The sequence below is a fragment of the Pomacea canaliculata genome, linkage group LG3, assembly GCF_003073045.1.
Source record: "Pomacea canaliculata isolate SZHN2017 linkage group LG3, ASM307304v1, whole genome shotgun sequence".
In the NCBI taxonomy this organism is placed as follows: Eukaryota; Metazoa; Mollusca; class Gastropoda; order Architaenioglossa; family Ampullariidae; genus Pomacea; species Pomacea canaliculata.
In genome coordinates this window covers 27,070,385-27,094,562 of record NC_037592.1, presented here as the reverse complement: position 1 = coordinate 27,094,562, position 24,178 = coordinate 27,070,385, and the positions used below count along the sequence as shown (strand labels likewise).

General features: G+C 39.0%; 1 protein-coding gene across 1 annotated transcript in view; it reads right to left on the bottom strand.

Annotated features, from left to right (window-relative positions):
- The window catches only part of LOC112560739 (gamma-aminobutyric acid receptor alpha-like), a 41,090-nt gene that overhangs the window by 7,822 nt on the left and 9,090 nt on the right, over positions 1-24,178 (bottom strand). Inside the window, exons 2-4 of the mRNA XM_025232766.1 lie at positions 15,777-15,874; positions 12,051-12,118; positions 8,393-8,616 (exon numbers count right to left, since the gene is read on the bottom strand). Of these exons, the coding sequence (XP_025088551.1) occupies positions 8,393-8,616; positions 12,051-12,118; positions 15,777-15,874 (390 nt within the window). The remainder of the gene's footprint in view (positions 1-8,392; positions 8,617-12,050; positions 12,119-15,776; positions 15,875-24,178) is intronic.

The window sequence follows — 24,178 nt, the reverse complement described above, 5'->3', positions numbered from 1 at the left end:
CAATATAATTTCCAGTAAATTTTTTTTTTACCTCAATGTATAATGCATATAAAATGTTTTCAAAAGTTCTGTTACTCCTATTTGATGTGAGACTTCACCTTGTAGGGAAGATCCTAAATATTTGAATAAGTTTGTCACAAGTATTGTATTGCTTCCATAAAATCGTTTTTGCTTTACTGATGCGACCACCCATTCGGACAACCATAACAATTGTTTTCTCTAAATTTGCTTTTAAATGAAGTCTGTTAGCTTCTTTGTGCAAGTTATTTAAATTGGTTATGTAAGCCTATTTTAATACTCTGTCAAGCATAACCAGAATAATTGTATTGTATTTGAAAACATTTATGTTTTCCTTTAAGAGACACTTCAGTCGCTAGCCAATTAATAAAAAAGAACGATAAAAGCAAGGGGGTTTAAAAGACATTCTTGTCTGACTCCCCGTGGACAGTAGAGAAAGAAAGATGAGAGTTAAAAAAAGACACACAATACGCACACACCCACGCAAGCATAAACTATAATCACATGTTTTTTTCCGTTAAGTCTGGAGTCTGACACAAACAAGGGAATTGTTTCCCTAAACAAAATAACTGTAACGTGTATGAATTCTATCATCTTTTTCCCGCCGCCAGCTTTGTTAGTGGAGTAATAACCGATGAATACACTTCACTCTCTCCGGAAAATTTAACCTCATATTTAAATGTCAGTCACATGACCAGTCCATTCGAGGCCTCAAGAACAGGAACTGATTGAGGCTTCTGAAAAAAAAGTATTTGTTTCTTTTAGAATGTTGCATGACTAAAGAATTTTCAAATATCTGGACTAAGCCACAATTCTGGATGTTAAAAAACTCCATCCTTAAAACACGGTTAGACAGGCCAATTTTCCCTCCTGTTTGCTGCAGTTTTTTCCCCCGAAGCTGCAAATAAAATTCGGAGCATTTCGACCTAGAGAGGTTGCGAGAGATTAATAAGATTTTAATTCGGTTTAGAAGTATTCGGATTAGAAAATCCCATGGATTTCACTGTCGACTGAGCCAGATCGACACAGCGTGGGTCTGCGCTTAAGTTCTCGCATTGAATTCATATCAATCGCCCTGACCGTGAGCTGTCAAAACATCCATTCTTCTAGAGAAGCTTAAAGCCGTTATGTTGCATTACCATTTGCTTTGAACCCTGTTGTAAGGCGGAGGGAGTGAGGCGGGGGAATGGGACAGGAGCTGAGGCCGAGGACTGTAAAATTTCGCGACTCAAATGTTTTCGCATTAAACTTATTTGTTGTGATTTTAGAGGAAGTGTTGTTTTTGTATCTATTTAAATAGCCACAGACTTAGGGAAGTCACGTGACTGTTTGATGTAATTCGCTGTAGACGATATCACATCATGACGCATGAAGTGCATAAGATCACTGGAGGTCGAGGGGCTTATATAGCCACTATATAAGCAGTAATATACAGTTTTTAAATGGTTATGTTTCGAATTGAAATGATTGTGCTAGGTATGACAGTCATTTATAGACATGTATGTGTTTAGGGTTAGATGATATATGTAGGGAATATTCTGGTTCGTTGATACTTGTCGTAACAAGATAAGGAGAGACTTGGAAAGGAAACACTAGCATTAGAGGAAAATATTTAAAACTCCTTAAAAGCAGCGAAAAATAAGTAAAAAAATAAGAAAAATAATGTATTAGGCCAGTTATTCACCTCTTACGACAAACATTTATTTATGCGACCACGCATTATTATCAAGTTATTTAGTATTCAACAATTTATGAGTTAACTGTTGGTTATAAAGGACCAGCAGACAGTTAATGATGTATTGCGATAGTAACTAACGACTTTGAAAAAGGAGGAATTTTGCATAAGAGTGGGTCCAACAACAAGTCCACGCACGTCAAAGATTATTTGAATTCTCAAGACAATGGTTAAAAAAAAAAGGAAAAAAAAAAGAACTTCACAGGACGTGTGTATCAAAAGGCTGCCTTTTGTAGACTAGGAAAGCTTCACGAAGACAAAAAAAGAAACGAAGTCACATATTTGGAAAAAGGAAAAATGCTTTTTTTTCATTTCTTATGCAGAACAAAAACAAAGACTTGCAACCCTAGGGATTCACTCGCATAGACGCGTGCACGTGTTTGTCCCATGTGATGTCTCTTCAGTTTGTTCGTGCTGGCTGCCATCCTCAATATTGTGTCATTTTTTTTTTTTCAACTTCTTTGGCTTGCACTTAGATTCATTCTTTCTTCTCATCAAACTAAAACTTCTCTTTTTTTGCGGAACAATTTCTCGCGTTCTGATAGAGTGGGCCTAGGTTTAGACCTAAAAATCACGTGACGTTTCCCTGTAATTTTTCTCTAATTTTGCACTCTGACGACGAAAACCTTCCAAAGAATCAATAATCTAACTGGTCCACATCTCTTTTCAATAAAAAAAAGAAGAAGAAGAAAAAGAAGAAGAAAAAAAAAGAAACTAAACTGCGGCATGTGGAGGTTCTTCACCAGCGTCTCGGTTTGTCGTCTGATTGTCCTAAGCATCCGAAGAATTAACATCCTAATTTGCGAGGCATCTGAAAATCGACCTGCAGGTCGATGTCGCAATTAGCTTTCAACTTTTTTTTTGAGAAGAAGCTATCTTAAAAATGGGAGTAAACCTCTCTAGGAGATTGGTTTATTTTGTTCACCCTGCACTGAGGTTCATAAGACAAAGAGACACTTGTGTATTTCTCAGTGCAGCAAGTCCATACCTAAATTTAAATCTGATTTCCAAGGGAAGTTGCAGATGGCAAGCTTTCTGTAACTGTTTCTTATTTTTGACAGGCGGTTGTTCAGACGTTTTAAAAAGTGATTGAAACTATAATTTTTAACTGTGCGTGCGAGAGCGAGCTGAGATATGTATGGTACACAGCTCACACAATTTTTAGGATAAAATATTACAATGCAAATAGAAAATGTGAACATAAGTTTGCATCAAAAGAGAATGATAATAACCACGTGGACATGTATTTATTCGTTTAGGTATTAACACATTTTACGTCGTAAAGAGAGAAAGAGGAAAAGAAAAGATGAGAGAGAGAGAGAGAGGGGCGTTTGTTCAAGTATTCAAGACCACGAGACTGTACAAAAAGATGCCCTGTCAAAGCCATCACAGGAATAAGCACACACCCATCGATTCATTTCATCATGCCCTGACTAACCTCCAAACACACTACTCTTTCCGTTTAGAGACAAAAATGAAAGGCATGCCACAAATCTTGTCACGTGTCAATGTGTCATTCGCTGTGGCGGTCAAAAGACACTAAACAAACTGCAGCCAGTTTCCGCTTCAGCGCGCACTAAAGTTTTTTTTTCGCGTCACCGGGTTCTGGAGGCAAACAATTTCTTCTGAGGGCGAAGAAGCCCGATTTGCCGGGAAAGCGTGAATAGACCCTTTTTCATACACACTGCTGTCGTCCCAACATTTTTACGCTCCTGTTCTCGGCCTCTGGTCATTACGTGTTCGTCACGTGTGCACTCGAGCAGATCCGTTTTCCAAGCAACAATAACCTCATCCTGGTCCGCCATGAAATTGTTTGCACTTAGGTTCCTGAAATCTTTGACAGTGTTATGACTATGTTTATCCCGAAGAACCGCATGAATTAGTAAATACACTCAGCAAACAATTTGTGAATATTTTTGTTTGCCATTAATAGGATATTCTCCTTTTCATGTCAGAAAACTTATCTTGGCAGCTGCGGTTATCTTTATATTATCTTCATCGGAAAAGGTTCAATGGAGTCTCATTATCGCAGTTCTCATTTTCGTCAGCTTTTAAAAACTCAGACGACATTCATTTGCGCCATGTGAAAATGGAGTTTGTTCGATCATAAAGCAAGAAAAATATACGCTAGAAGAAAAAAAAGTTTTCTTTCCTATTTATTTCATAAAGTCGTATTAATACAAACTCGAACTTGGGGATTACAGCAAACGAAGAGTAAATGAATGGGAGAGAAAAAAAGCCAACTGGTCAACATTTTACCTTAACACCTGTAAAAATCGCATACTTGCCTCCATCTGATAAAAAATGTGCAACATCTACACCTCCTTACACATTTCTTCACGTAATCATACACAGCTATCATCTTGAAAATAACTTTTACATTTGAATTCCTATTTTGGGGTCAAGAAAGTTTATTTAATCAGAAAAAGGTTTTATGTTTTGGTCTCAAGGGCTTTTTTCTATTTCTGAATATTTCGTTTAAGAACAGCAAGCATGTCTTTCGTTCGTAGCGGTTACAGGTCGAAGTTTGCCCAAGGATAAAAACATAAATTTTGAAATAAAGTCTGAAAGGATTTTATCCTATTCGCGTGCAAAATCGTAGACTAAATTGAATTCAGATTCTCAAACTTCAGTCACCCGGCTCTGAAAAGGTTTACATGATCATTGCAAGCAAGAATAGTGATCATTCTTAGCATTTTCAGTGGCACTCAAAACTCCAAGTTCTTTCACATTATTTCATTGACCTTTTTTCATTTTCTTTCAAATTTGCATGCCTGGTTTACAATTAACTTTACTTTTTATCAAAGTATATTTATTTTTGAAAGTTTTCAATAGAATTCTGCTTAGTGAATCAGGAAATCACTTGAAAATTGCGCAATGCATATTATCTAAAAGGAAGTCCGTTCTAAAATGTCTCTAAGTAATTTGATATTTATTACAGGAGAACAAACAAATTTTTGTTTTGATCCACTTGCTTCATTGTCTCCACTGACTGATCTGCTTTTAGGCTTTAGTTTAAATGGTTTTTATCATAGCCTTGTTCTCTGTTCAAACATTCTATTTCTGTTTCATTTCAACATTCCTTTTACCTCTTGTCCTAATTTTGTTTTTGTGTTTTTCTAACCGTTTGTGACCCCATGTCCAAGGAACCAAATTTTCTTCCTCAGACAGAAAATACAACCTTTCCTGGCAACACAAGAATGCTGAAAGCTTGATTGTTTGGGGTCTATGACCTGCCTTAATGTCTGTTGGAGATTCCCATAGCCTCTACCACAGGGGTCTCAAACACGCGGCCCGCGGGCCGAATGCGGCCCGCGAAACATTTTTGTGCGGCCCTCGGCCACGTCCGCGGTGTATATGTATGTTGTTCTTGGTGATTAACTCCCGCAGTGAAAATTACCCCCGTTATTAGTGACAGAGACAACGTCAACTTATTTTAATAAAGTAAACTGCCTGTGCATGTAATAAACTACACTAAATGTAATTAATAATTATAAAAACTTTATTTTAGCATTTAACTGCAGTGACAGTAGTGTTCGTAAAATTTAATGAAAAAACATTTTCTTTTCGTGGTGCGGCCCGCTGACTGGCTGTTACTTTCCACTGCGGCCCACATGCTAATATGAGTTTGAGACCCCTGCTCTACCACCAGCACGAGGGACTGAACCGAACTCAACCCTAGAGCTATTCTTTATTTAGACTTCATTCTCAAGATTCAATGTATTTGTCAGTGTTCTTAACCATACCTCATTCAGCTGATACCAATTGTGCCGTCTGCCAAGATTGCCTGAACCTTAAGAAGGATCATAACTCATGTTCCACAAGTGTCTAACATTGTTGCCCCTTGCTTTCACGCATTGTATAAATTCTCAGTCCATAATCTTTATCTGGACCAAGCAAGTTCTATCTTGTATATTTTGCTAAAATTGGTAAATTCATAAAAAAAATTCTTTTTTTAGAAAGCCTTCCTCTGTCTCTGTGCCCTTTGCCAATTCGAATACTTTCTTTGTTTCCGCACTGTTCTTTTCTGCTTTAACCTTTTCCCAGCAAATCACAGTCCGCTCCTTCGTTTTCCCATGCTTGCGCAGACCACCCTTTCTCTGTCCTCATGTTTCTAATCTCTAAATCGTTACACAGCGCCTTGGGGTTCCTTTCTTCTGTTAAATTCACTTCATCGATTTGAAGGAACTTCCTCCTTCTCTGTATTTTACTTCTTCTCGAGGTAGAAGTGCCGCTGTCTTTGCTATCCTGCTCATTTCCTGTGTGAGAAGGAAAGATTTAACGCTCGCCTCCCGCCGAGCGACATCCTCCGACACTCAGCATGTGGCATGCGGAAAGATTTTCGGTCCTCCCAGGATTTGACCAGCCCACGTCAAAGGTCACGCTGATCGCCGCGAATGAAAGAGGATTAGAACTATCTGCAGATTTTGTAAGCTACCAAGATTATTAAATAATTTTCCTAATTTGTGACCTAACAAGTTCTCACTACTTCCTCCTCCTCCTCCTCCTCCTCATCATCATCATCAGTAGCAGCAGCAACATCAACAACAATTTAAAAGGACGCCAGTTTGAAAGCCAGGGCTCAGAATGATATTCTAAATGAACTTTTCTGAATTAAATATTCATTTACTCCCCTGTCTGATCATTATTTTCATGAGTCTTCATTGACTGCGCTGTGACTAACATGTTATTTACTTCATCTTGTCAAAGCCACTAATCTTCCCAAACTCTGATTGAAGGGCAACGTTTGTCAAAACCATTCAAACCCACATCTACACCGTGTTATCATCTACCAGCGATCAGGGCGTTTCTGCTAATCTGTCGATCTCACTGCTGGAAGCAAACCTCATTTGGTATCGAGCCCGATTTTGCAAGAGAATGCCAAGTAGCAAGTTTCATTACACACTGAAGAAACCTCTTTCCGGACCAGGAAGATTACGTCAGGTTCGTATGCAGAGCCACGAATGAAAACTGTCGCCGCCTCAGCGTACACGGGGGCTTCCTTCATTACACTGAGTACTCCACTTCGATTTTCGTCCCTTCTCACCCGTCGCAGAAATAAGCTTCCCATCTTGGTACCCCTGGCTTGCTAAATTCTCGCTTCTAGTTCAAGAAAACACGTATGAAGATGCATCTGGCAGAGGACGATGCTGCAGACCTGTCCCCTTTATCCTGTAGCCTTGCGAACTATCTACTTTGTTTAAGTCTGGATCTTGATTTCATCCTGAAAATCGAATAGCAGAGCCTAATAATTTCAGGTTAAAGAATCCTTTGCGTGTTCAGCGAGCTTCACCTGAGGAGGAGGTGTCCTGCCAAGTGTAATGAAAGAGCAAAGAAGGTTTGCGTGTTTAGTCCAGACAGCGTTCATTGTCAGAAGAAACCAGGGACAGGGAGATAATTTCTGTCCATCACAAGAAACGAAGATGTAGGTTTTCATGGCTTCTGTACATTTTCTGGCTCAAAGCAGCTGCATCTGTTTATTTGCACGACGGAATGTAATGGGATACTTCTCAGAAGGTAGCCATGATGGCAGAGACATCGTGTCCTACTAATAGTTGTAAGACGAGGAGAAACAGCAAAAGGATAAAATAATTCGATAAAATATCAGTATAGATAAATAACACCAACGATAACAACGATAACATCTCAGCGAAACACGTTTTCATTCCTCGTCCCAAGTCTGAAAAGTATTCCATAAAAAACAACCCACTATTGGTTACTTTGGAAGTACATAAGAATTTCCCCAGAAAGGCAGCGAGCTTCCTCAGACGATGTTGGCAGGAACGTCAGGGCAAGAACGTCTGCGCGAGACATGCGCGTGACAAGCTCTCTTCACAGGACAAAACAACCATCGCCCGTGATCAGAAGGCGCGGTCGATTGGGTGTCTCTCTTTCCCTCCCTTCAAACGACCAGACAGGAACGCGAATTCCCGGACAAGATGGCGATAGACATGTGGTTGACGGCTGAATATGCACTTCAGTTGTAGGAGCTTTTACGAGTTGCAGCACATTACTTTGCGGCAAGAAAGTAGTCGTTCCGTAACGATTTATAAATCGTAATCTCAGTTGCTGTCTATGTATGTCTATGTCTATGTCTATATGTCAGACCGGAAGACTCAACAATAACAGTGGAGACAGGTACGCAAACAATGGCCTAGCGCTCTAATTGGTTTCAAAGGACACCTGACGCACACCCATCGAACTTTTCTCACTACTCTTCCCTTTCTAGATTCACAGGGCTGTAAGGGGAACTCCACCTTCATTATCCCCCATCTTTTAGCACTGCGCTTTAGTTTGTGCATTTGTGATTACTGATTTACAAACTCCACGGATGGAGGCTGAGCAGACATACCACATACACGTATCCATTGTCGCAGGTACATTATACGAGATACATCATGCTGGGGGTCATGATCCACAGGTCATCGCTAACTACTCCATATTCAACGCCCCGTAATGCGCATGTAAACCTTAATTTAAAATCCAAATTTATATTCAAAAACATTTAGAGTTCTTGAAAATGAATTAGAGATTACAGAATGTTAACAAAAGGAGTCCGTTTCAAAAATGTGTTATTTGAGTTAACAGGAAATAATAGTAAAGGAGCATAACTATAGGAGTTATAAGGGCACTGCTCACCTTTTCGACATGTAGATGTTGCCATTGGAATGAAGGCGGAGAAACTGGTTAGGTACCGTGATGTTGTGCAGCTTGGATCGGCGGCCGTTGAGAAAGTAGGTGGTTGGCTTCCATATGTGGTTCATGAAGCGGTTGCTAAGAGTGAACTGTGTGACGTTTGGAAGGTAAAACTGCAGGCGGTCATCCTGCCACCTCTGCCGGAAGTAAACTTGCATGGAGTAGGACTGTTTAGTAGAGACAAATAAAGGCCATTGTTACACGGACACACTACTAGCTACCACCATTAGTTTCTGTCCCCGAGTCTTATTCACATAAACAGTATTCAGATACTCGCCGCAATACCTATATACATATAATACTTTCTGTGAGGTATGTCTCTGCGAAGATCAAAACCACAAAAATTATGATTTACATTCTACGAAACCTTGTCATGCGGTTAAACATCCTCTCATTTACCAATACACATCAGTACAAGTTCATGCCTTAGAAAAAACAATAAAAATATAGTTTGGCTAGTTTCCTTGCGTCCACAATCCCAAATTGTATTTAATTTTTTGTTGTCTTTCGTCTCCAGCAACCAAAAATGTCCTGCTTCGTTTCGCTAACATGTTTGCGGCCGAAAAAAAATGGAAGAAACCTCGGAAGCAAGCATAAAAGTGCGTCTGTCTGTCAGTCAGTTTGTTTGCCTGTCAGTCTTCTGTTTATCTCTGATCGGCTTTTGTCGCAAGCGGTAGAAGGCAGACATGAGAGGAGGAGAGAGACACGAGAAGTGTGCTGAGGCCATGGAGCCAGATGAGACTGTGCACGCTTGTCTTGCCGTTCTCCCTAAAACATCCTTGCAGACGAAGCGTTTATTCACAATCAAGCTAAGCGGGACCTAAACGTTTAGAAAAGAAAGGCGGGGTGAGCTGCTGAATTGGGCAGCCAGATCACGTCTCTCGCCATATCGATTCTCGTCTGTTTGTCTATGATCCTCCCCGAAGGGGGCAGCACAGGCCAATTTGCACGGGAGGGGCGGACGCCAGATTGGCACGTTTACTATTTCCAACGATGACAGTCTTCGGCTGTGTCCGCTCTGGGTTGCGAACTCGGTGGGGGATGTTAATGTGAGGGTGTTCCTGCATGTGTGTGTGTGTTCGTACATGTGTGTTTGAGCCATCGTTTGGCTGCATGTCTTTTATATATTTTTGTGTATAATTGAATGTGTGTGTGTGTGTCGAAGCGCGTTTGTGTGACATTTTTTGTCTTCACTCGAGAATTAGTTTAGTCATCTCAAACCCGTCAGCTCATCCTGTTTTTTTTTCTCTTACACATCCAAAGCAACATGATCTTTAAAAGTAACTAAAGCTTCTCGTATCTAAAGAAAAAAAACTATTTACACAAACGAAAGCAAGCAGTTATCATGTCAAGCTGCGCTGCACAATCTTTCTTATTGATGACAATGGCGCGCCTGCTGTACAGACTGGAGACAAAGGAAATGTCTTTCCGTGTAAACCGTCGAAAAAGTTATTACTGAATCTTCCACAATATTTGCACAACAGTAAGAGTTCCCTACAGCTGTGATAAGGGTATATAATGATCGTCAATTACGGCAGAGAGTGTAGACGAGGGACATGAAAGGACTCTGCACACGAGATGTGCAGTTCTGCATGTGATTTCTTTATGATTTCAGCACTTACACAAATCCTGTGATGACTAAATTCATGTAACTATCAAGTCTATTGAAGAAAAATTGATGTACTACGAAGAACGGCATTGGATGTTTTCGCGCATAGAGCTTCAAAAACTTCCATCAAAGCTAAGAAATTTATGCACGCGATGTATATCTTTTGCTCGCTGCTATTATTTGAAAGATTAATCGTGGATTGATGTCAGATATGATCATAGCTTGTTGAGTTTTGGAATAGAAAAATTCAAGCACTTGTAAGTATGCATCCATGTCTGTAAAATGTTTATATATAAAAGAGTCTGCAAGTCCACTAGTACTATATACCATATATATTACAAGAATATGTGACAAGAATTTTTGACTCCATTAATACTGTATAACATTTATATCACAAGCAGTTATTTTCTCTGGTTGAGTGGAAAGAGGGGGAGAATCTCGATTACAGATTAGTCTGCTTGTTACTAACGGTCCCTCTACCAACAGATCGCTACTTCCCTCAGACAGCCACCGACTGGCGATAAGGCAGGGTCCTTTAGTATTGCCTCCTCTGTATACTGTCTGGAGTCAGGGTTCGATATTTCTACATGAATGCTAAACATTAGCACGAATCGTTGAAAGGATATTGAGGAACCTGGTTTGTGACTAGCCTAGCAGTGGCATAGTTACATGGACTACAGGAGAGGGAGGAACACGCAATTAAAGTGGAAGTGAGGGTACCGGGGTAGATCTGACACCAGTGCAGAAATGTTACTTGGAGGGCAATAAAACAAGATATTGATTGATCGATTTCTTGAAGAGGCCTTCAGCTCATTTCAAGGGGAGTCAAACAATACACAGTACAATATAAAAATATGCAACATGAGTAATATTTGTGCATCTCATAGTTTTAAAAAAACTAGTGCCAAATGCACACCAAAACATACGTAGAATGATAATAACACCTTTTTGGCACGACATGCAACATCCTCAAGTTATTGGAAACAAGATAAGAATGTTGAAAAAAATCCCTCAAAGATATCTGTACATATTTGCAACTTTGATCTCCTCACTTCCTAAGTAACATTTCTCCTGACCAGGTAACCCCTATTGCGGAACACAACACTATTTCATTTCTCCAAATTTATAACCAAGCTTAGCTGCTTGGGCAGTACTCTATAAAATATCTAATTGACCTCGAAGGCCTTGTGGGGCATCTGAAGTAAGGACATCATTAAATAACAGGATTAAAATATGTAGTAGGTGTACTCCATGTTTACCATGCTCAATGATATTTTTGTTAATGTGTCAATAAAAAGGTAAAAGTGGACAGAACTACATAACACCTTGTTTAACCCTCTAGGGCAGAAGAAAGAATTACTAACACCACAACCTACCCTAGCTTTTGCTTGGATAACATTATACAGCGTTTAGCCTTTTCCCTGTGGCCGAATCTCTATTCAGAACTTCCAAGAACTTTTTCCACGCAATAAAATCAAATGCTTTTTTGAAATCTATTCATGCTACTTAAAGCTTTTTGGGGTGTGCCAGTTGTTCGTGAACCATAGTTGATTATTAATACTAACTTGTTTCTAAAACCAGGTTGTGCATCCTATATAACCTAGTTTTCTTTAATACATTTAGAACGTCTTTTGTTCAATATATAACATTTAATACAACTTACAGCTTATATTTAACAATGGCATTCATTTATTATTGTCAGGGTTGTTAGGGTCACCTTTCTCATACAAGGTTTGAAGTTGAAGCCAATCACAACCACTTTGTTTATTCATTCGGAATTGGATTAAATGAACACGATCCACTGAAGGATTCTGAGAAATAAAGTGCCAATCCTGCCTGGAGCTATACCATAAATAATCCGTTATTTATAAAATAGGTAGGTGCCTTTTGCAGGCTGACAATTTATTTAAAGCTTCTAAGTAAATATTTCATTTTTTCGATCGTTTATTTTGCTGAACCAAGAGGAGTTCGTAAGAATAATACGCAGCTCACCATGTCGTTCTCTGAAATAGGCCCCATGCTCTTTATTAGCATGTTGGTGTCCACGTAAACTGCTTCGCCTGTAAAAGGAGACAACTCTATCAATTTGTCTGTCGATCAGGAAGATAATCATGCATTAATTAATGGCCACACACTCTCACACACAATTCTGATTTAACTTTATTCATTTTCAAACGATTTAGTAATTGAATGACTTACTTTTAAATGAAAAAACAAGCAAACATATTAGAAGTTAGAAAAAACAGTGCTAAGTATTCCAAGAACATTAGAACATAAATACTCCTAACAACCCTGGTAGCCAATATCCTCAGCGCGAGGGTTCTCCCTGGAGACTGGAGGCCGGTGCACAAAGGGACTGGCACCTCAATCTTCTCGCGACCTCCTTAGGCCGCGTGCCAGCCGCCACGTGCCGGTGGTCAGACAATGGACAGGAAAATGAAGCCTTTGACCGCCCGCGTGTCAAGTCCGCGCTCCTGGGGTGCTCCGAGAATCTGGATCGCCTACTAAAGCAAGGATCCCTGACATCGAGGGCTTAACACGTAGGGATAGGGCTTCAACGAATTTGCGGCTCCTCCTTGAAATTAAAATGTGCCTCAACTTTATAAGCGACAGGAAATTCGAGCACATAGGATGAAGGCGACAGCGATCCTGATTGTCTGCAAGATTATTACCAAGAGTGCCGATGATAAAAAGTCTGTGGTCGAAAATATAATCTTGCTGCGCTAATGAACTCACCTCACTTTTGACTCTTGAAGAGCTGGTAGGACTAGACAACGAAGACAGCGTAAGAGAGCACATAAACTAGAAGTAGGATAACCGATTTATAAGGTTCGAAGTATAATCTGCAAATTCGTCTTAATGCACCAAATAAAATGGATTATAAATTAAAGGAACACTTCAAGAAAATGAAACTTATCGTTTATAAAACCTCTATGTTAGAACTAGATGATTAGCCTTTATCAGATGATTAGTTCCTTCATAGACCTATGTGCTGATCTCTTTTGATGTTTTCCTTTTCTTTCTTCTAACATTCTTTTTCTCCTCATTTGTTTCCCGAGTAAGGGACGGAGGAAACAATTTTAGGAATGCCTCCTGTTCATGTTTCGCTTCCTCCTATTTGTCAATATAAAGTGCACATAAAAATTCATTCGTGCGTTTTGAGAGAAACAAGCAAGCAATTAAAACGAACAAAAAAAGAAACCTTGTATAAAAATAAAGGAAGGATAAATGTAATAGGGAAAAACTCAATGATGGGCAGATGGATGGTTGGACATAAGAACGTGTGAAGAAGAAAAAAAGAGAATTGCATGTATAACTGACATCCCCGGATGTGTTCGAGAATTTCCCGCACCCGAGAGACACTAGCGCGTCACCGAAGTGGAGATGGGAAATAAGGACTTTTCCCTCTGCCCAGCACGTCGACACTTCTTGAACCCCAAGACCTGGTCCCTGTAGGAAACTCTTTCTTTTGTAAATGCTCTAGCCTGGATCTTTTCTGGAGCTGGGAATGGGTTCTTTTGTCGCCTTCCAGCAAAGGAACTTCTTTTCTCTCTCAGCTTGAATGCTAGGTGGGAGTGTGTATCTGGCAGGCATCGGTGAGGGGTAGCTAAGGGCTCTGGAACGAGGCTTGTAAATGGTCGAACGTCTTCGCTTGTTTATGGCCATCTGTGATTGGACAGCTGTGCCCTGGAGATAATTTCCGGCAAAAATATGGCCAATCATCTCTTTTTAGCGTACCCATCATTACATCGAGGCTCTATTTTCGGAGCAGGGTGGAATCATAGGATTTTCCCTCCAAGATATTAACCCCCCATCCAAAAAAAAAAAAAAAATCGAGAGCTGATCGACCGGGTTTCCAAACACCGCCATCAGATACTAAATTTTTTATTCTCTGTAGCTGCATCAAAGCTTATATTCAAAAATACAATACATTAAGATGCCCTACCTTCGCAATCCCAGTCAAAAGCTGTTCGATTATGAAAAGAATTTGTGAAACATTATACTTAATTCTGTATGATAGTTCTCAGAAACTCGTAAAGAGGCAACTAAACATTAGTATGTCTTTCAGGTTAATTAATATAACATAAGAAACATCTAGTTTTCCAGAAATACAATCACCTCACAAACTATTGGAAAATTATTAGCATTCACATACAATTCTACGCAGAATTTTAGACAAATACTGATGACACTTTCTGTATGTAAATTTTTATTTAATGTGTGATTATAAAATAAGCAAACTACGAAAGAAAGCACAATGCTCAGAAAATCAGCGGTTGGGAGGGGTAGAGAAAAGTCGCATCATCCTTTGTAATTTCATTTTTTTATTAATCACTTTATTTTATTGTACAGCGCATACTTTGATGTTCAAAAAGTGTTCTGTACCATGTAATACATTAATACACACAGTTCTTCATGTCTCTGTTACTAAGTAGGCACTCCTTCGTGTTTGTCTGCCCGCCTGGTTGCCTCCACTTTCCCTATTTGTCTGTCTGCTCCTCCGTCTGTATGTCTGGCAAGAATACTTAACCTAGAATCAAATAATGCACTGGTTTTTTTCGCTCCAGATCGATTCCCGCACAAAATAGGCGAAAATGCTAGGCGGACTTCATTGACTGTCTGAAATCAAATTTTATGTATAGAAGATCTGAAAAAAATCTGCTTAGATAGAGACACTCCGGTTTTTTTCCCTTCCTCAGAAGATTTGCCTGTCTGAATTACCAAAGTAGCAAAGAGTCAAAGCTCAGCTGGGGGGACCAATAGATATTGCTGAAAACTTCGCTTTTCTGGAATGGTGGAAGCAGGCATTAATAGATTTTGCTGATCTGTCCAGCCAAGATTGCTGGTTATTTCGTCAGTTTAGTAGCTTCTTGCTTTACCACCAATCTTGTCCAGAGAGCTGACATTTATCTGGGCAGGGAGCGTGTGTTTGCGTTGACGTGAGGCGGTCAATCCGGACATACAAATATCATTTCTGGTCCACACGGCACAAGGCCAGACGAAGGGAAAAGCTGTCCTCTGCAATTTTTCTGACTAGACGGGCCTGATGTAATCTGACTTGGAGTGAGTGTTTAACGGAAGTGAAGACAATAATGTCTGTGCACATCACAAAAAGTTTCGCGAAGAAGTAATATCACAGAAGAGTCAGCATTATGACAAACAGGCGATTTTATTATTTTTTTTTTTTTTTGGTTTAAAACATTACCAGGGTTTAAAAAAGCACATTTATTGTAAAGAAAATACAGTAATAGATGGATCAGATTCCGAGTCTGTAATAGTTTTTATAGTGTTTTATTGCTTCTTGAGATGAAAAGATATTGGAATTGTTCACAATAATACAAAATGGTGAAACTAAATTCTTAAACTTTTTGCCATTCTTTGCTGTATAGATAACTGCGACTGTTTACGATATTTTAGCACTAAAAGCTAATCTTCCTTGAAATCAGAGTATGATCAAATTGTGTGTGTGTGCGCGCGCGTAAACTCTTTATTGAAGTCTCTCTAATTAAATGCTTTTTATTTATCTTCCATTCAAAGCAAAATCGTAATATCAGAATTGCATATTACTTTCCGCTTAAATAACACATTCAAATACAGTATGGCTCTGTTAAACTCCATTTCAGCTACATTATTTTGGAATATGGCATGCCACTCACGAAGTTGTTTAGTGTCTTGCAACAAGAGTCATCTATTATTAAACGAATGACACATGCATACCAGCTATCCCCGGCCTCATTTCTTTGTTGTAGTTGACCAGAATCTCATCCAGCACCTTGGAGACCGCCGCATGATTGGACAAAACACCTTGTCCGAACCTGCAACAAACAAACCAAATGTGACCAAGACTGGCAATCAACGCATCACCTGCTGAACGAAACGTGATTGTTCATGTTGAGAAACAGAGAAACATCAAACATAAATTGTGTTCTAAATCTTTATTTGGCTTCGTTTTCCCAGCGTTTAGTTCTCTGCATGTTTTTCCATTTTAGTTGGTACCCAATCTTTTCTCTCACTTGTTTTATTATTGTGTGTGAAATAAATAATCATAAACCTTTAACTTATAAGTGTCATTTTTTTATTAGTAGTATGCATTGCAATATTAACCTTCATTCTCGGTCTTGACATCGCAGATGTGCAAACCAGTTGGAAATCAAGAAACAAGACTGAGGAGCACACCGGAAAATGATATTTAGATGAGTACTAAAACAGGCATGGAGACTCCTTATTTAAAATTCCACACGATTAGTCTGTCGATCGCGAGGAAAGGACAGAATAAAGAAAGTCATCCAAAAACATTACGCTCAGCCTAACCCATCTACTCTTGGTTCACAGACTCCTTGGTGGAGGCTTGCTTGCGATTCATCCGGCTGTTGCAAGCTGTTACGAACGAATTACGCAAAAGGCGGAAATGTTAACAGGGTCATTTTATGGATGAAAGACGGATTCAATATGAATACAAAATAGTGGGTTTTCCAGATGATGGCTTCGATAATTTCTGACATCAAGCTCGTTTCTGCCTGAAATTTTCGTCACTGTCGGTCACAAACCAATGTCGTAGCGAAGAAAAAAAAATAAAGCGAAAATAGTAAAAAGGAGAACGCAGATTATGAATAAATTCAACTTTATTCAAAGATATGATAATGTTTTCATTTATTTATTTCGATTGTCTAAAGTGTGATTACAGCTTATGGCGGGGAAAAATGGTTCGATCCGAGGGTGATGACGAACACACGCGGTTCCCGGTGCCGAGGTGGTGACTCTTCGCTAATTGCTTCCTTCTGGCCAGACAAGTACCTTCACCTTCCTACAATGGATCGAATACATTCTTTCCTGCTAGACAGTAAAAGTTCTGCCTTTAAAATCTTCTTTTCGTTAACGATTCTAACAGGACTGAACGGGTGCAATCGTAAATAAATTTATTGGTATGCTTCTCCTCTTTCTGTTCCAAATATCTTTGTCTGGTGCAAGATTTGTAAAGTACTAATTTTTTAAATAAAATAATTTAAAAAAAAACAGTGAGGGAAGCAAATACACAATGAACCAAAGAAAATAAATAAAGCAAACAGAAATAGCAAAGAAAAATCTTGACAGACTGAATTATGCCACTGGATATGACAAACCCGTATGCACAAAAGCACACACACACACACACAGACAACATGCACGCATTCACCTACGCATGTGTGGAAGGACAGGCATCCATCATCTCTGAGAAACACTTTAACCATTTTCGCACGACCGAGAAAGTTCAAAAGTCCCCTTGTCTCTCAAGGTGTATAAAATTTTATGTCCTCCACGACACATTTCCTCACCACTTTCCTTCCACCACTTTCCCTGAAGGAAAGTGATGATTAGCACAGCAATAAAGCGTACTGTACTATGCCGACGAGTACTAATTGGCTGCCATAAAACTGCGAGCTTCGAATTACAGACTCCAAGAATAACGCGGTGCCAATGTTCCCTTGACTCGACCAGTCTTCTTAATTGATAATGGCTTCTCCTTCTCCCTCTTACGCATCTCTCACCCCCACCTCTCTCTCTCTCCGTTCTTTATTTTTTATTGTCCCATCAGGTTGTCATGGAAACGAGTCTCAAAATCTGCGCTGTAGCCTTAAGAAAATCCCAATCTTGATGGACGCTGGAGAAGTCCATTAAAGTCTTACTATGCACTCTCCTGAATTTTCTTGGTTCAAGTCAGTGCAGTTGCTGTCGTTCGTTCAAGTCACGGTGCATAATTTAGTAGCATTGATAGGTACTACAGGACTTGGATGTCCTTTTTTGTCTTTTCTGCCCGTCTTTCTCTTTACTGAAACCGACTTCTAAAAGGACATCTGTCCCGACCATCCCATCCTTGAAAGCCTTTTTGGGAGCAATCTCTCGCTACTCTCACGGTATCCTAAGAAGCAGCACATGACACACGGAGGTCCCCTGAAGTGAAGGCAGGCGTAAGTATGATCCAAAGAAGCTGATCCCCTTGCGCCTATTTCGTCTTCCGCACTCACTCTCTCCTCCTCCCCTTATCCTGAATAATTGCCTTGCGGTCTCTCCAGGGGTCTGTTTTTATAATTATTTTTATAATTTTTTTCCCGTTGATAAGGAGATTTTTTTTTTTTTTTTTTTTTTTGCTGAGAAGACGCTTGTTGTTTACGTCCTACTCACGTTGTTGTAATCGGCTGGACAAACAAACTAAAAGCAGCAGTCATCTGCTCATAAACTATAATATAAAGATGTTTCGAGTGCTTAATTTGCAGCTTTGCGTCACACTAACTATAGCAATTGAGATAGTACTCTTTGCTGGGAGATATTGATTCTAAGCCGATTTTTGTCCTTATAATTGCACAACTACGTTGTTCTCCCAGTCAATATTCTAGTAAATTACACAGCGTGTGCATCAAATAGAAAAATCACGCCCACCAACAGGGATTGAACAAAATGAGAATTAGCGCCTATTGTAGTTTTTACCTTATGTGTGGCACTTGTGAAACGTTGTCGCCTCTCTTCTCTGAACTAATCATCAGCTATTACAATAACCCCCTCCCTCCTGCTTCACACAAATTATATCCCTTTTCCTTAACCACGGGTTAGTGTAGGAAACGGGAATATATAAAAAAAAGTTGGTCTTTGAATAAATCCGAGATTTCAGAACATGAGAAAATGCACAGACGAGATTTCAAGTCAGTAAACCAAGTAAGGGATAAAGCATGTTTAATATGAGAAAACCCAGACACTGCGCACGTGACAGGTCTAATCCACGAAGCAAAGCATTGTAAACAACGAAGAAGAAAATGTCGTCTGCAAGTCAGCGAACTACATCACAATAAAAAATCTATTAAAAAAAGGTAATAATACTAATATGTAAGTCGAAATATCATTAAAGGATCTTCAAAATATTCCAAAATGCTGTCTTTGCTTTATAACAAAGTAATAAATAATGAGAAGAAAATAAGGTTTGGTAACGAAAGTAAATGCATAATTTTCATTTTAAGTCTGCATGTGCATCCCAAAGATTTAACTTTTAATTTTTGAGTTAACGCAATAAGTAATAAGAAATAAAAAGAATATTAAAGTTTTCCGTGTTTTTTCTTTCTTCAATTTCCTTGCTTCTGTTTAAATGTTCTGATTCTGAAAAGATGAATTTTCTATTTAATTATCAAAGATATTTTTTTCTGATTAAATAATATTACTCTTCCGGAATAGATTGTTGATTTTTCGTTAAGCTATTTAATCATAGTTTTTTGCTTTGCTTCTCTTCATATTTCTTAGTTGTCATTATTATCATTTTATAACATTATTATTTTATAATTGTCCTTCAAAGAACAAGTCGCTTGTGAAGTGCCTCCTTGAACCCCTCCAGCAAAATGTCCTTTCATCTGGACATTGTCACATTTTTATGTGTATTTTAAATTGTTTCTCGGCTTTGCGCTTTGAAACGAGAGACTGAACAGAGGTTTAATGAGCTGGCTGAGGTTACATTTCTGAACAAATCTTTTGATTAACTGGATTAAGTATGATTTTGGAATGTCATGTTTGCACCTGCATAAGTGCAATCTGGAACTTGCGTAAGAAATGATGGAACATTTCTTTCAAAAGTTGTTGCTAATGGCATGAAAGGTTTTCTTTTTTTATACTCTTGAATTTCTGTTATACGGATAGTGAAGCTTCAAAGGCTCTAATTATTTCATAATTTTCAAACACAATACAGCCCAATGGAAACTGGTAATTTCGAGCAAGGAAGCTCTTGTAGTTGCAGATTTCTTTATCTGTTTGTTTATTAATTTATTGTGAGAAGCGTTTGAGAGATTGTTTTGTTATATACCAAGCACCAAAATGACAAAGATTGATTATTCTAGTTTGTATTTAAGGAAATGAGGTAGTGATGTGGAAATCAATGAAATAAACAGCCTCAATACACATCAAGCACTTTGAAACCTGCACATTATTTTGCATTAAAAACTCCCCATTCCCTATTAACATTACTGAAAAAATCAAAGTCCTCAATACACGCAGTTGTAAAGACATTATTAAAGCAAATGCACTGAGCTTTGTTTTCAAAATAATCTGATGACAAAAAGGTTTTGCAGTAATGTAATTAGCATTCATTATAGATTGTCACGAATTGAGTGTATGGAGTGCTAGCCTACTTTTATTTTCAAATTCTAGTCCATGAGCAAAGGCACTTAAACAGGAAAGTGCATGCCATAAACTGCACCGAACACACGTAGAAATAAATTATAGCAAGTAAATTTATTTTTCTTCTGTTTCGTGATGTTTAGGCAGCATTGTGTCCTTTTGAAGTTGTAAATACCTATAACACTGGGGACTGTTGGTATCCGATTGAATTTTTCTTTTCTGGGAATAAATTATTTTATTTGATTTATTGATACATGTAAAGTATATACAAGCTAAAAAATTTAATTTTTTCTCGATCTTCCTTGACAAAAGAACTTGAATAATTACAAACATAATCTTTCTTTTTGCCAAATGTCTGTATTACCGATTTTATTCCATACAATCGCGAGTCTAAATTTTAGGATACAAATACTAGGATATACCTTCTAAGTAAAGAAGTTCTTTTTTTTTCGTCTTACTTTAAGGTTATAGGTAAAACCGAGTGTTTAGGCGATATTGCCGATTGATACATTAGACCCTAGAAGAACTCATTAAACAGGTTAATTACTAATTATTAATGAGGTTGGATTTCTGTCTGAATAACCTGGAAACCTGTGGTGGTAGTTACAAAGCAACGATGAGTTATTGTTCTAGGGCAGCATGGGGAATTCAAGGAAAGTGTCTTGTTTCCAAAATTACAAAGGTGTTGTCCAGACTCCGACGATGCTGTTTTGTCTCTGTAACTATAGTTACAAAGCGGTGACAAACACGCCATGGGATACAGAAACATGAAATGGGATCCAAAGAGTCTAGGCAACCATCTATAACTTCAGAAACAAGACGCTTTTCCTTGAGTTCCTGATGTGGCCCCAGGGAGACGACTAACCTTCATTTATAACTACTGCCCCTGGCTTCCCCAGTGGTATGTGCTGTTATGTCTCGTCTGTCGCTAGCTTGAAGATAACAAAACCAAATCGTTCTTCGTGTGCAGCATATATCTTTCATAATATGTTTATGTATTTGATATTTGAGAACTACTTCGGAAGTGTTAAATGCTGAAAGGAAGTCTTTACATCAATCTTCATCAATCTGACTGTTTCTATTTGCGTCTACAGATGATCCGACTTCATTATTGTATTAGTGGAATAATCTTTAAAAATCTGGATGATCTTTAAGTTTTAATTTTTCCCCTCAGCATCGACCAACGCTGGCATCTCTAGAGATGTACATTCTTTTCAGTTATCCCATGCCCTTCATGACAGCAAGGGCACCTCTATGCAATGTGTTCTTTTTACAACATTTCTCTAGAGTCCTTAAATCCATGCCTCTTATCCATAATCAAGACGAATGACACATAAGAAATGAACAATGTAGTGTTCAAGCTTTTTAAAAAAAGGTGTGAATTGCTATTTTCGAGTAATAAATAATCTTCTCTGTTTCAGTTACAGATTACAATAGCATTACAAAATGACAAGGACCACGTCAGCAACAAGACGGTATAGATTTTTATCCAATTAATATTTGCCGGTTCCTGGGCTACAAAATGCTCCAAAAACAAAAATCTGAAAAAATCAGGTCATTTCGTCCAAAGATGTGACTGGGGTGGCATGTGATGACTAAAAAGTCAGCCAAGCAGAACAGGAGAGCTCTAGGTGTTGGAAAGGTCTTCTTAGTCAAACCAAAGACACAGCAACATCCGCAGTCCAACATCAGCCGACACCGAGGTCGATGTGATGCGCTCGTCCTTTGCTGACGAGACAAAATCTGAGAGACTAGCGGGAGACAACTCTAACCGAAGACAGATCTTTGCCCTTTTCCTGGCAGCCCCATCAACGCCCGGGGGATTTCCGGGTGCTACTTTCTTGTGACCAGCCCGTTTACAATCGTCTGTATGCTGTTTTAACTTCCCTAAGAAGCCACAGACTTTACCCAAAAGTTTCACTGAAAGGAAAGAGCAGGCAACCGACAAGACGCGAGCCATTCTCGGAACTACACCTAACGAACCTCGCTTCTGAATCACTGTCCTGTTATAAAGCGATGATGTTGAGAGATGTTTACAACGAATCGACTGTTCTATCACTGAGTGTCTAGATGAGACATTTTCAATTACTGTAATATTGATTGGTGGGAGGAGTTGAACGACACTCTCCATCGAAAACAGTGCATGTTTATATGTCAAGAGAGAAGTGAGTGCACAAAACGAACACCTTGCCCTTCCTTAATTCTGTGGTCTGACCACACAGTGATTGTTCTTGTTCTGCAAAATTATTTGTCTGATGTGTCCTTTACATTCAGACTTTTAAAAGGAATTACATAATTTGTTATTTACTTTCGTATACACTAAATAAGCATAATATTCTCCGGCCTTCTATTTGTGCAGGCTAGCCTAGAGAAGAATAGACTCCTATCAAATGTCTTAATTACAACGAAATGCATTGTGGGTAAGTGCAACATATAGAATAGGTTGGTACAAACAACTACAAGGAAATGAAGAAGTGAGAGAAAGGGATTTGTGATCGTGTAGCTGAAACAATGGCAAGATATAAGGAATTACCATTGTAAGAAGCAGATGTCTTTGATTGTGCAGATGCTTTGTGTCTGCCGCTACTCTGTAAACCTGACTGAGATCAACTGATTGTACCTTAGTTCATCTTTCTTTTGTGACAAAGTCGTGGGATTCTTGAAGCTGTGTAAGGAATTTATAACCAACGTGGTCTAACCTTTGTATGTTGCTTACAGTGTCTGAGAAAACACACCTTCTTGATAAAGATCGCTAAGCAGAGCAATAACAAATACATCCTGTAAAAAATATCCTGACACTCTTGAAATAAAGATCGAAGGTACTATTGTATGTCTTCGTCGCTTAGAGAAAGTGATACGGGTGCACACAAATCACCGGGTACAAAGACACCGTTGACATCTTTACACCCTAAACCAAGTCGTGGGATTCGCAAGCAAATTTTTCATAAGACTACTGTGTGAACGAAACAGCATCACCAGGCGACCTCTTATTGACCTCTTCCAATAAGAAGATTAAGATTTCTTGGCTTCTGTTCCGGGCGGTAGCACGTTGCCGCCATGTCGGTGTTGCTGTACGTGTTCGATGCGAGAGGAGGAATCACGTGGCTGGAGCCAGAAGGTTGAGCTGCATGTTCCTCTGTCTCGCCATGGCAGGGCTTTGAGTTTTGTCAGGAGCACGAGGATCACGAAGTTGAAGATAGCGGATTTATTTTTCTTGTGTTTGAAACTTGTTCTCTTGGGTTAACTAAGAACTTGTTTTTCAGTCTTGTTTTGTAAACACCTCCAGAAACATGACATTTATGATAGTCATATTACATCCTGTTTTCCTGAAATCTCTATGCACGTGTGTAAGATCCGAAGGATTTGTTTTCTCAGAGAGAGAAAGAGAGAGAAAGAGAAAGAGAGAGAGAGAACTTTGCAAAGAAACAGCAAGGAATAAGTAAATTTAAGACCGAACAACTCATGTTAAGTTCGGGTGTATATTTACCCGTACATGACCTGTTTGCATGAAAGAATGAGTAGGCAAGTGTGCATGCAAAGGAAGGAAAGGAGGAAGCGATTGAAAGAGAGAGTCAACAAATAATATGTGGCGATAAAGAAGAACATTGCTGTCTTTCCATGTAGCGAATACGGCAATAACGAGATTGAGGGCGCAACAGAATGCATCATCACTTAACATCAATAACCGTCAACTGTCAGGCACCCTTAAATCTCGTGCAAACGGATCTGTTCAGGAGAGAAATCCAATTCTTCCCAGTTACCCGAGCGCTTGTGTGTACTTGAACGTGCTCACGAGTGAGCATGCCTCTGTTTTCGTCTGTACGTGAGTGTGTCTTCTGTTGTTTGATGCTGACTCTCTACAATACCAAACATGCAAGTGAGATTTGAGCTGCACTGTCTGACAATAATGTTCTCCTCGACCAAGTCTACTTCTGGCCTTTAAAAGGACACTTGAATCTGCAGCAGACAGGTGCTGAAATCACATCGCC